Here is a 13,683-nt window from a genome sequence, read left to right on the forward strand (position 1 = left end):
ATGGACAGAGGAACCTGGTGGGCTGCTGTCCATGGGGTCACAAAGAGTCGGACAGGACTGAAGCAACTTAGCACACATGCTTAGAGACATTTTTGGTTGTCATGACTTGGTAGCAGGGGCCCAGAGGAGGCTGTGCTCCTAACAGTTAATGGGAGGAGACCAGGGATGGTGCTGAACATCAAGGCGCAGAAGAGCTCCTATCCAGGGACTTCCCTAGTGGTCCAGTGGCTAAGACGCTCTGTTTCCCATCCAGGGGCCTGAGTTCAGTCCCTGATCGGGGAACTAGATCCCACATACCACAACTGAGAGTTCATATGCCGCAGCTAAGACCTGGCACAGCTAATAAACAAATAAAATAAGTATTAAAAGACTTATCCGGCTCACAATACCAATAGTACAGCTGAGAAAGCCTGAGTTCGAATATCATTCATATTAGTGTTTCCCTCTAGGGAGGGGGAAAGCCACTGATGCTGGGGAGTGACCCACAATTATATTTGTGTTTCAGAGGTCACTTTGGCTGCAGTAGGGCAGTGGATGTGAAGGGGACATGAATGGACAGGGGAGCCCAATTAGCTTCTGGAGCAGTTCAGGCAGGTGCTGTGTCTGTTTGGTTTCCAGTAGGTTCCTGTGGCCTCCAGAGAGAGGTCCACATCCAGCCTGGCTGGAGTGCGGCCTTCCCAGCCCAGCCCTGGTCTTTCTTTCCAGCATTCCTGCCAGCCATTCCTGTGGCCTGCTTTAGAAATCATTTCACTGGCATCTCGTCTCTGTGTGTGTTTTGTTTGTGGTATCCTTCATTGTGCAGAAGTCTTTGATTCTGATGTTATCAAATCCATCAGTTTTTCACCTTATTGTTGATGTTTTAAGAAGTTCTTTCCCCAACCGCAGGACCACACGGATAGTCTTGTACAGTTTCTTACATGAAGTCTTTATCTATTCAGAGTTCCCCTCTATGTGTAAAAGCTAGGTTCCAGCTTTTTCTCCTGGTATCTCCTACTAAATGTCTTCAGTAAACACCCTTATTTTCTGGTGTCCTCTGATTAGGGCTGTGTTTCTATACTTCCTGTTATTTTCATGTACCTGTAGGTTTGTTCCTGAGCCAGAACCATAGAGTTGTTTGTGTGTTTTTAATTATTGTGGCTTTGTTGTAGTTTTAAAATCTCGTAAGATGAGTATCCCTCATGGCTCTTCTTTATCAAGGTAACTTGGCCACTGATGGATCTTTATTTTTCAGTATAAATGTTAGAATGGTTGTTGAGTTTCTAAATACGTATATGTACGTATATGAAGGTGTGTTCAATGAGAGTTTTCCAGAAATGTTCAAATTTATGTTTGTAGTTCATAATATTTCGTTATTTTATAATGTTTGTGATCTGTATTTACTCTTTTTCATTTTATTTGCATTTTGACTTTGTTTTTGTTAGGTTTGTATGTTTGATTAATTTTTTTCATAGAGCCAGCTTTTGGTTTGTTAATATTCTCTTTCATTCTGTTTCACTGACTTTTCACCTCTGTCTCTACTCCTTTCTTGTGTCTGAGAACATGGACAATAAGTGTTTTTTTCGGGGCCATGGGGTTAAGAAGGGATGGAATCCCCTCTCCCAGTGCGCTCCTGCCCTCTGGCTCCTGGCCCATGGCTGAGAACTGGATTATGTCTCCTGCCCTCTGGCTCCTGGCCCATGGCTGAGAACTGGATTATGTCTCCTGCCCTCTGGCTCCTGGCCCATGGCTGAGAACTGGATTATGTCTCCTGCCCTCTGGCTCCTGGCCCATGGCTGAGAACTGGATTATGTCTCTAGCTGGAGGGAGGAGAATTCACCTGCAGGACTTCCTCATTTTCCTCTTATGTTGCCTAGCAGAGTGCTCTCTCTAGAGTAGATTCTCAGTGATTGCTTTGGTTTGATTTTAGGATGAGAATAAAGAATATTGAAAAGGATTAATATAGTCAGCTCATTTCACTGATTTTAACCCATGCTTAATAGTTAATGCAGTTAAAACAACCAGATTTAAGCACATTCTTAGCAATTGTGGCATGGTGGTTTGCAAGGGCTAATGCAGGCTGAAGAATTCCATGTGACAGAGAAGATGTCCTGTTACCCAGTGCATTTAATGACTCTCTCTATAACATGCGTTTCTGATTGTGACAGGGGAAACACTTAAGGAGCAGGGAGTGACCCACAATGTGAAAGCTATGGTTCTGGAACTAAAACAGTCTGAAGAAGACGTGAGAAAAACCTTCCAGGTTGAAGAAGAAAAGCAAAATGAAGCCAAACTAGAAGAAAAAAGAATTCAGAGGACTAAGAGAGGACTGGAGATCCTTGCGGAGAGAGGTACACAGAGCTTCAGACTTTTCTGCTCAAGTCCTCAAAGGGGGCGGTGAGAATGGGCTGGGCTCGGGTGTGGAGAGTTGGGGGTATCACATTTTTCATTGGCCTTTCTTGCCCAACAGTCTCACATATTTTATGTCCCCATCACTGCTTTTTAACCTTGAACTAATGGAGTTCCTCTTGGGTTTTTGCAGCTGAGATGGTGGTGGATCCGGAAGCCACACCATACTTAGACATAGCTAACCAGACAGGCAGATCAATCAGAATCCCTCCATCAGAGAGAAAGGTAAGTTCTGTAAGAAACGTGTGGCTTGCTCTTTGATTTGCTGTCAGAACAGAAGTGGATTCTACTTATTTTGTCTTGGAATGTTACATAAAGGACTAGGAACAGCCTTCTGTCTCCAGTTGATAAACGGAGAATGTAACCTACAATGAGCATCTCCTCCGGCTGGCCCGCCTGGAGAGTTCAGTGCAGAATGGCAGGGCCTCCCTGTCCTGGAGCAGTGGCTTCCTGTGGCAGTGCTTGTCTCGGTGTAGTTTACTTTCCTCGAGGCCACATGCCCTAGTGGATGGATCAGAATGGGGGCCAAGAAAAGCTGACAGTTGGTTCTTCCGCCTCTTCCCTCTGGCCCTGCAGCCCCGCTCTCTAATTGGAGTAAGGGGACATGGCTTTACCTTTGAGCGTATCCAAGGGGGTCTTTCTAGCCGCATCTGCAACTTGGCCCTTGAGATCAGTCTCTGAGCTGGAATCCAGTAGCTTCTTACATGAAAAGCTTTAGTGGCCGTGGGTCATGTTGATTTTAATTTTTCGATCTTTAAAGGACATTTTTGAGTAGGTTTCACTATATGGGTTACATTGTTTAAAGTTAAATTTTAATAAGAGAACTTTGTAACTCTCACTGAGTTCATTTTTTTATGGTAATTATTTTCTCACTGCAAGTATTATATCCTCATATTAAATGATAATATTTAGATCTTTGTGGAAAACCTTTACAATATTTATATAAGAATTCAAATCTAAAAATATTAATGAATTTTAAGGAAATTTGGATCGTCTTACAAAAATTGTTTCAGAAATGCTACAGTTGACAGATTCTTCAGAGAAAAACCCAATTAAGAATAGGAGGTGAAATGAATGAATGAATGTTCTTTCTAAAAAGGATACAGTCATTACTGGCTTTTTAAAAATATGTTTAGTCTTATGGATACTAGAAATAGACCCAGATCAGCAGATACTAAAATAAATTGATAGAAACAAAGGGACAGGCACATTAAATGTCCCTCAAAGGGACAGACTCACTAAATGGAATTCTTGTTTCAGTGTTTAAATGAGATGAAGCTTTAATTCTGTTTTCCTTAATTTTGACTTTTAGATTCAGTTGTGGTCTTGGTTTTTTTTTGTTTGTTTGTTTTCATGTTCTTTGATTTGTTTAGACTTAATATGCTTTTAATATAATTTGTTTTATTATAGTTTAAAGTGATGTTTTTTTAAATCCTTATTTTTCCCTAGGCCCTTATGTTAGCTATGGGATATCATGAGAAGGGCAGAGCTTTCCTGAAAAGAAAAGAATATGGAATAGCCTTGCCATGTCTGTTGGACGCTGACAAATATTTCTGGTAGGCACTTTTGTCCTTGGTGGATGCCAATTTGGAGGAGGGTGGCAGTTAGGCACAGCACCTTCCCCACCCCTGTGCACCCCAGACTTCAGGCTTCCCCCAAGATGGTCAGTGTGAAAGAATAGTTACAATGTAGACTGGCTGGTGAACTCTTTCTCCCCATTGTATTTCTAATTGATCGCTAAAGAATTTTATAAACTTAGGTACTAATTTTTTTTACAACAAGCATGTAGGATTTCATGTCTGTTTCTTATTATGCGTTGCCCGCCTGAGCTACAGCTGACTCTACAGTCCCCGTCAGCTTTTCGCCTGATCGTTTTGGTATTCACGTTTCTGATCATTCTCCAAATCCGTTGTTTCATAGGGGCTCAAAACAATGATAGCTCATTATTCCTTCTGTGTGTATTGCTGGAATTCATTTGAAAAATACTTTTCCTCATCAGTCGCTGGGTTCTCCTGAGGTACAGTTTGTACAGAAAGACAGAACAAAATGCTTGGTTTCTCCTTATTTTCTTGTTTTCAGAATAAATGAGTGCTTCCCTAGCATCTTCTAAAGATGACGTCACTGGTGTCATCCCCTGCCTTTTTTTTTTTTTTTTTTTTTTAGTGTCAGTCTGAGCTCATGGATTTTAACACATTAGATTCGTTTCAAACCTCAGTGCTTATGGTGGCCGTCTTCAGTGGGCAGGTGGTGCTGCAGCCCTTTGCCCTGATGCGGTGGTCTTTGTACTCTGCTGTCTGTTGTCCAAAGCTGGTCTAGACTCACCCTGGCTATTTCCTGCCCCAGCACTTTCTCTGGTGCCTCTTAATGGGAAATGATACTAAGACACTATGATCCAGGCAGATGGAACATTTGAGAGAGAGACTTGATGCTTGCAGTGGTCGAAAGGTAATGGCTTTAGTGTTATTTTATTTTCCATTTTGAGAAATTCCCCATACATACAGCATACTTCAAGAAGATGAATGTTGGTGTTTCTAGTTTGCCAGCTGTGCAAGTGGCACCTTGCATTTAACCAGCTTAAATGTAGGCAGAAAGGGGGATTTTTTTTTTTTTATTTCCTAAAATATTTGGGAGGCAAGGGAGTAACCAGAATGGGGGCTTGGTGCCTCTGCCGTTTTCTTCTCCTGCCTCTTTGTCTCTGCTTTTATCTGAGTGTCAGCATTATTCTCTTCTGGTACAGGCAGTGTAGGCTGTAAGTTAGTCATTAAATTCAGATACATTTTTTATTTCCTTCCACAGTCGTTTCTAACTTTCTGTTATGGAAAATCTCAAACATATATAATATTGGTGATTAATATAATGAATTCCCACAGACTTTTCATTCATCTTCAGCAGTTATCAAGACAGGGTTGATCTTGATGTGTCTAACCCTTGAAATCATTTTCAGGTCTCAGGGAACCCTTGAAAAACAATAATAACTCTCTCTTCAGTTCATAGTCCATTCACATGTTCAGTGAGTAATAGATACAATAATCCAATAATAATTATCAGCGCCTTTTTAGGTAGAAAACGCTATTTTCTGGGGAACCTGTTTACTCAGGCCAGCTCACCAGCATACTTCCTGTGCAGGTCCCCTCTCTCCGTCAGAGGTCTACTCTCAACCGAGGCAGCGTGGAGATGGAAGAGGCGTCCCTGCCTCCTTCCCCCCGTGACATCTTCCTGCCTTCTCCGAGTAGCTCGAGTTCTCTCCCAGCTCTCTGTTGCACATCTTGGGGTGTGGTGCGTAGCGGGCCTGAGAGCAGCTTCTCTCCCATTTTCAACTAGAAAGGGGAGTTCTGCTCTTGGCCAGGGTGGAGTGACAGGGACTGGGTTTCCTCTCCCCTGCCTCAACTGAAACAGGGGACAAACTGTATACAAACAGTGGTTTTCTGGCAATGCAGGACAGTGGTCCCTGAGGTGGGGAAACAAACGCAGGGGAGCCTGTGGATTGTTTTAGCTCACTGCCTGCCGTTCCAAGACCTCAGCGTGGGGAGGAGAAACCCAGGCAGGGCCTCCCGGTCTCCCCCCAGTGCACGAGCTGGAGCTCAGGGAGGAGGGAGCTGCCTGAGGGACAGCATGGTGAGTGCAGAGGGCACCCCGGGGTTCTGCCCGGTGACGTCAGCACACACCTGTGAGGGGACCCCGTCCCCCCACAGAGAATTCAGTGGGGCGTGGCAGCAGGGGGAGGACTCATTTCGCCCTCCAGACTGCTCTGGTCCCGCCTAACAAGGCATCACACCACCACCTTAGATGACGTTTTAACTGCATCCCAAGCAACGATTAATGGTACTTACTAGCTCATACAGTAAAGCATTTGCCTGCAATGCAGGAGACCTGGGTTCGATCCCTGGGTCGGGACGATCCCCTGGAAAAGGAAATGGCAACCCACTCCAGTATTCTTGCCTAGAGAATTCCATGGAGAGATGAGCCTGGTGGGCTATAGTCCATGGGGTCACAAAGGTCAGACATGACTGAGCAACTAACACACACACACTGAACCCAAGCACAAGAAATACAAAAAAACCTGCACACAATCCGGTTCCTTGCTGCTAGTAACAAAACTATAAATGACTTTTTAGCCAACTTTCCTTTTTTAAAAAGAGCAGATACTAAGCTACCCTGGTGGCTCATATGGTAAAGAATCCACCTGCAATGCCGAAGACCCAGGTCCAATCCCTGGGTCAGGAAGATACCCTGGAGAAGGGTGTGGCTACCCACTCCAGTATTCTTGCTTGGGGAGTATTCTAGCCTGGGGAATCCCATGGACAGAGGAGCCTGGTGGCATACGGTCCATGGGGTCACAAAGAGTTAGACATGACTGAGCGACTAACATTTTTACTTTCAAGCTTTAACTTACCTTTTTTTAAATTAATATCTTCATGTAAAAATGTGAAACTTTTAAGGCAAATATAGTAGATTACTATTAAATAACTGACTTAAGCCTATATGTGATTTCATTTTTCTAAAGCAAGGCTCAGTATATTTTATTTAAATCAGTGTTATACATTGATTTTAATGTTTTTAACATGAAAATTTATTGGCTATCAACTATTAAGGCTACTAAAGCAAAATCAATAAAACATACTCTAAGACATAATTTTACACCAAGGCACTACATTTCTTAGTGACATGATCAAGTTCAAATGTAGTCCTAACAATTTCAAATTATATAAGGTGATACCATCTCTTTTACAATAAGGCTGCTATGTGAATAAAGCATGTTATGTTTTTAAAACTGAAAGAATGAAGTGACCTCCTTCGCACGAGTCCTGCGCCTGTGTTTGGTTTTGGCTGCACACACACTGTGTCCTGGGTCAGACTTGCATGGGCGATTTTATTTTTAACTGAAAGGAGAGAGGCACTTTCTGTCCTTGCTCTTGACGCGTGTTAGACATGAGTGAGCCTCTTCACACGGGTGGGACTTTGAAAGCCGTGCTAAATGCCGGCTGCTTTCCTGAGGACAGCGGGGTGGGCTCTCCCAGAAACGCAAGATGTCTACAGGGAGATCAGTCAGTCTCGCCTGGAGTGGAAGGTTAGACCACTCAGGGCCCATGAACTTCTTCCTCTCCCCTCAATGTCAAGTTCTCAGGTAAAGCAGAGACTCGAAGAAGGTGCCCCTCACCAGGTCAAACAGCTGTGTGTGTGCGCGCGCGCGTGTAAAAGATGGTGTGTATGTTACAGAACATTCACAAAGATGAAATGATCCAGCAAAGCAACCACAAGTAAATAGGAAAACCCTGCCCTGAGTGGTTATTCTTATGCCCTAGTGGATTATCCAGTGTGGACCCTGGCATGTAAGCATTCCACTTGGGAGACTTCTGCTTTTTTTTTTAAGTTTAGATGACAGAGCACTTTTGTTTTTTACTTTTCCCAAGCAGATTTTGATGGGCAAGATGTGGAACAGTCTGACTTTTAGTAGGACTCTCAACAGAAACAGAGGCGATCTCTACAGTTCGTGGATGTGTAGTGCGTGGTTCCATATGTTTTACTTTCTTGCCGAAGGGGGTTCAAACTTGAGATCTAGATTTCCATTATGAGTTTCTAACATAGTCCCAGTCGGAAGTCAGATAGTCTCAAAGTCTGTCTGTGTCAGCCCTCCATCACCTTGTCGGTCTGCTCCCTTTGTATCTGGGTTCAGCATTGGGCCCTGAGATCAGCTGGGCATTCAGAGCCTGGCATTTTTCTGGACTGCTTTTCTCCCACCTTAATGTGACTGGACATGAGTGCCTTTGCCAGTCTTCATCAGTTGAGGCATTCATAGTAAGGGGGGATTTTTTTTTTTTTTTTTGGTGTGCTTTTTAAAGCCTTGATTCTCACTTTGGCTGTATATTAGAATCACTTAGGGGGATTTGGGCTTCCCTGAGGGCTCAGTGGTAAAGAACCCAGTTGCCAACACAGGAGACAAGAGGTGCAAGTTCAGTCTCTGGCTCAGGAAGATCCTCTGGAGAAAGGGATGGCAACCCATTCCAGTATTCTTGCCTGGGAAATCCCATGGACAGAGGAGCCTGGTGGGCTACAGTCCAGGGGGCCGCAAAGAGTCGGACACAACTGAGCAACCAAACGACAACAGGAGGAGGATTTCAGAAATAGAGCCTCCAGGCCCTACCTCCAGAGGCTCTGTCACAGGTGACCTGGTGGGGCCCCACAGATGGAAAAGACAAAACCTCCTCCCGTCCTGTCACAGGTGACCTGGTGGGGCCCCACAGATGGAAAAGACAAAACCTCCTCCCGTCCTGGCAGTTCTAATTTGCAGTCAGATTTGCAGTCAGAGTTGGAAACCATGGCTTTAAAGCATGGTCTCCCCATGTTTGCTGAGGGGTACTGACCCAGTGGCCCTTATTTCCGCTTCCCGCCAGGCCTCTTTCCCCACATAGCAAGGGTGTGTGTGTCCGTCTGTCCTCTTCCCCTCACAAGGCAGATGGTGTTGAGCTTCTGTTTGTGAACCCTCACCGCTTTCTTTCCTCATTGGAAGAATTCAGATTATACGTAGAGTTCCCTTCACACACATTGGGATCTCTGTCTTAGTCTTTGGAAATATACCAACAACTGGAGGAAAAAAAAATATCAGTAATTCACAAAAAAGGGTTTGTAAAGCTACTTGCAACCAGAGGAAAAAAATATCAGTAATTCACAAAAAAGGGTTTGTTGAGCTGCTGGTCAGTGATGCCATGTCCTGTCTCCTGGCAGTGAGTGCTGCAGAGAGCTGCTGGACACAGTGGACAACTATGCGGTGCTCCAGCTGGACATAGTGTGGTGCTACTTCCGCCTGGGCCAGCTCGAGTGCCTGGACGATGCCGAGAAGAAGCTGAAGCTGGCCCAGGAGTGCTTTAGAAAGTGTTACGGGGAAAATCACCAGAGACTGCTCCACATAAAAGTACGTTGCTGTAACTCGCCTTAGGTATTACTGAGCCCTTTTCTAGAATTTGAGTTTATTCCTGCTAAAGTATTTCTACTGCCAAAGGTGATCAAGTGATAGTAGTTTGCAACAAACTCTTCTATTTTATTTTTGTATCATTTGGCCATGCCATGGGGCATATGGGATCTTAATTCCCCAACCAGGGATCCATCCCATGCCCTTTGCATTGGCAGCACAGTGTCCTAACCACTAGAACTCCAGGGAAGTCCCCTTAAGCTATATTTTAAGGGGATTGATAAACACTTTAAAAGTTAGCCTATGACTTTGGTCTCTGCAGCATTTAGCCCAGAAGTGACACAGTTTTCTAGTCACACAAGCCCATGGATCACCCTGACCGAGAGAGCTGGTGGCTGTATTCAGTAGAATTTTATGAAAGATTTAAATGAGAAAACAAACTCTTTGAACAGGATCAGCTCACGTGAGTGAGTCACGGCTCCAGAGCTGGGCTTTGCAGTAAATAGGACTTTTCTCAGTGATTTCCACGGGTCATCAGAACTCTGCTTGGGAATCACAGGGCAACACAAGATATCCCTGGTTGGGGACTTTGCACACTTCACCCTGCCCAGCGGGGCCCTAGCCTGTGTGCCTGGAGACAGGGCTCTGTGTGGGACAGTGTGAGTGCCATTGTCCCCTGTGAGCTTTACTTTTGCCATCATCAGCAGGGAAGATAGAAACAGTTTAGTAACGCCATTTTGCCTCTGTAGAGATGAAGGGAATTATAAATGTATTATAGTCCTGTAATGAGAAATTAGATAGTTGTATGCTTTTTTTCTCCCAATAATTGTAGGGAAATTGTGGAAAAGAGAAAGTCCTGTTTTTAAGACTTTACTTGCTTCAAGGCATCCGAAATTATCACAGTGGAAATGGTGAGGAGGCTTATGAATATCTCAACAAGGTAAGAAAAGAGGGCTCCAAAGTCGGAACCGCCTTCACCTACTTCGTGTTTTAGTGGTGTGTGACTCTTGAGGGACATGTGTCCCCCTCCGCTGCGCTCTCCTTCACGTACGCCGTGAACATATTTGTGTCTGTGAGTGCAGGCAGGATGCTGTAATGAGGGAACCTTACCGAGGCAGTGGCTTTTACTGGCTCCAAGTTTCCAGTCCTCATCTGGCTGAGCTGGTTGCTGCTGGCGTGGCCACCAGGGTGGCTCCTGTCAGCACCTCTTCCGGCCAGCAGAGGGTGTAGGAGAGTCCAGGGCGAGCCTCCAGGGAGGCGACCCGGTCATTTCTGCTACGAGGCCATTGGCTGCACCCAGCTCCACTTCAGGGGACTTCATTATCAAAAGAAGAGGAGGGAATGGATCCCAGCCCCTCCCACCGTCCTTGGCCTGTTTTCTCATGTTACCCTGCGTGTACTCTGCTCACGGGACTTACACGCAGGGTAAGGCAGCCAATGGCCTCGTAGCAGCCGTGAGCAGAGACGGCGTTGTCTGTTTACACTCGCAGTGGTTGACAATAGGTCACGTTTAGAGTTTTTATCTAAAGGGTACAACCCAGTTTTCTTTAAGTGTTAGCTTTGTGTTCAGCTTTAATGTTGCTAATGGTTACACGATCCTTATATTTTTCTCTGTCTGTAGGCATGTCAACTCTTGAAAGAGCTATATATTGATCCATCCAAAGTTCACAGTCTGATGCAGTTGGGATTTAGTGCCCAGGAAGCTCGGCTTGGCCTGAGGGCGTGTGACGGGAACGTGGACCACGCGGCTGTCCACATCACCAACCGCAGAGAGGTACCGTAACGTGGTCTTGGCAGCACTTGGTGAGGCCTGTGCCTTTGAGTAGGTGTAGTCCCAAAGCGCCTTAGCTCTCGGATATGAAAGAATAGAGACAAGACAGTTCCATAGCAGGTATTATTAACAAGGAAATCTTTCTCTCTTCAGCCTGGGAAGTCAGGAGAAAAATTTGTCTTTTTGCTTGCATCAGGTTTCAGACAGTACAGTTTCCTTCGTTTTACTCTTGCTGTGGTGGCAGATCGCTCATAAGTACAGTCTTAAAGACCACAGTCAAGCAGTCTTCTTTCTCTCTCTTTTTTTCGCATAGTGTATTTCTGGAAACCATTCTAAAGGGGGCTGTGTTTTCCATGGGGTCATTGTTACAGTTCAGGACAACATTCTTGCCTAGAAAAATGAGTCAAATCATATGAGCAATTAACAATATGTCATGAAAGCAAAGATTCAAAATTATAATCATTTAAAGCAGAAATAAGTACAGTTTTAAAAAAGAAACTTTAGGATTTGGGGAGTTGGAAGGATTTTTATTATGTCTAATATGCTGGTTTTACAGATGAGGAAAACAGGCTCAGGGGTGGACTTTTCTGGGGTCATGGGTCACGTCGTTGGCAAAACCTGAACTGAGGCTTCGGTTTTCCCCTGTACTTTGTAATTCCCATATGAGAAGAGCATTCTGAGTTTTTACGGAAGGTTCTGAAAAGCCAAGAGATAAAAAGTGGTAAAAGTTACCACTTCACTTCCTAACTTTTTATAAGAAGCAAAAACAAGTTGTTGTTGTTTTTTTAAATAGTGGTGTCATATCGGATGTGCATTTAATGAATTAAACTATAAGCCTTTGGAGAAAATAAAAACAACAGTGTAAATATATAACAGTTGACCTTGCTCACTCTTCCACCCATTGACTGTGTAGTTAGGATGTTTTTGGGTGAAGGCAACAAAGGGTGCAGGAGAGGCGTGCTGGCCTGCTTAAATGTGAAGAGCCAGAGGCGGGCTGAGTTTCAGGTTAGTTTTAGGGGTGCTTCGCCCTGTCCTGAGTTCTGGTTTCTGTCTCTCCACCTCCTCCGTGTTAGCAGGGTCATTCCGTCACAGCAAGAGAGGCTCCCAGGGCCCTCAGAGACCTCCTGAGCTGCTCACTGATTGGCCGCCCTGGAGCCAGTCACCGTGGCCAAGGGCATGCCAAGACCTGAGTGGTTTGCACCTGTTTCCCTCACTTAGGCATGTCAGGGCCTCCCCGGGGAGCTGGTCAGCCTCCCACACCCTTGGGCATGCTAGGGTAGCTGGTGGGAAGAGTAGCTCCGAGGCCCATGGAATGTGAGCTCCAGTGAATCTGCCGTCCTCTCCGCTCCTAAAGCTCTGAGTTTGAGCATCTCACTGAGTTGAGGGTAATATGTGATGCCTACAAGTTTGACTTTCTTGTGTTTCGTGGCCCTGAATTCAGGCCAGCTTCTCATCTGGCAAAAGCAACAGACTAATGAAACCGAGGTCACTTACAGCGCTGACATGTTAAGGGCTTGTGAGAGGCAGCGTGGCAGCCTTCCTAAGAGATGTGCACTCGTTTGCCTAGATGTAGCCGTGACTGGAGAAGGGAATGGCAAACCACTTCAGCATTCTTGCCTTGAGAACCCCATGAACAGTATGAAAAGGCAAAATGATAGGATACTGAAAGAGGAACTCCCCAGGTCGGTAGGCGCGCAATATGCTACTGGAGATCAGTGGAGAAGTAACTCCAGAAAGAATGAAGGGATGGAGCCAAAGCAAAAACAATGCCCAGGTGTGGATGTGACTGGTGATAGAAGCAAGGTCCAATGCTGTAAAGAGCAATATTGCATAGGAACCTGGAATGTCAGGTCCATGAATCAAGGCAAATTGGACGTGGTCAAACAGGAGATGGCAAGAGTGAACGTCAACATTCTAGGAATCAGAGAACTAAAATGGACTGGAATGGGTGAATTTAACTCAGATGGCCATTATATCTACTACTGCGGGCAGGAATCCCTCAGAAGAAATGGAGTAGCCATCATGGTTAACAAAAGCATCCAAAATGCAGTACTTGGATGCAATCTCAAAAACGACAGAACGATCTCTGTTCGTTTCCAAGGCAAACCATTCAATATCACAGTTATCCAAGTCTATGCCCCAACCAGAAATGCTGAAGAAGCTGAAGTTGAACGGTTCTACCAAGACCTACAAGACCTTTTAGAACTGACATCCAAAAAAGATGTTCTTTTCATTATAGGGGACTGGAATGAAAAGTAGGAAGTCAAGAAACACCTGGAGTAAAAGGCAAATTTGGCCATGGAGTACGAAATGAAGCAGGGCAAAGGCTAATAGAGTTTTGCCAAGGGAACACACTGGTCATAGCAAACACCCTCTTCCAACAACACAAGAGAAGACTCTAACATGGACATCACCAGATGGTCAACACCGAAATCAGATTGATTATATTCTTTGCAGCCAAAGATGGAGAAGCTCTATACAGTCAGCAAAAACAAGACTGGGAGCTGACTGTGGCTCAGATCATGAACTCCTTATTGCCAAATTCAGACTTAAATTGAAGAAAGTAAGGAAAACCACTAGACCATTCAGGTATGACCTAAATCAAATCCCTTATGATTAT

General features: G+C 44.8%; 1 protein-coding gene across 5 annotated transcripts in view; it reads left to right on the plus strand.

Moving 5' to 3' along the window:
• The window catches only part of NUB1 (negative regulator of ubiquitin like proteins 1), a 36,357-nt gene that overhangs the window by 14,327 nt on the left and 8,347 nt on the right, over positions 1-13,683 (plus strand). For 4 of the 5 annotated variants that reach the window (XM_015095450.3, XM_004008176.5, XM_012177367.4 and 1 more), the window contains exons 6-11: positions 2,145-2,327; positions 2,519-2,610; positions 3,835-3,941; positions 9,109-9,295; positions 10,125-10,232; positions 10,914-11,066. In XM_015095450.3, coding sequence (XP_014950936.1) covers positions 2,145-2,327; positions 2,519-2,610; positions 3,835-3,941; positions 9,109-9,295; positions 10,125-10,232; positions 10,914-11,066 — 830 coding nt within the window. The remainder of the gene's footprint in view (positions 1-2,144; positions 2,328-2,518; positions 2,611-3,834; positions 3,942-9,108; positions 9,296-10,124; positions 10,233-10,913; positions 11,067-13,683) is intronic. The other variant, XM_027969027.2, reaches the window with a different exon arrangement.

This window comes from Ovis aries, chromosome 4 (assembly GCF_016772045.2).
Source record: "Ovis aries strain OAR_USU_Benz2616 breed Rambouillet chromosome 4, ARS-UI_Ramb_v3.0, whole genome shotgun sequence".
Taxonomy (NCBI): Eukaryota; Metazoa; Chordata; class Mammalia; order Artiodactyla; family Bovidae; genus Ovis; species Ovis aries.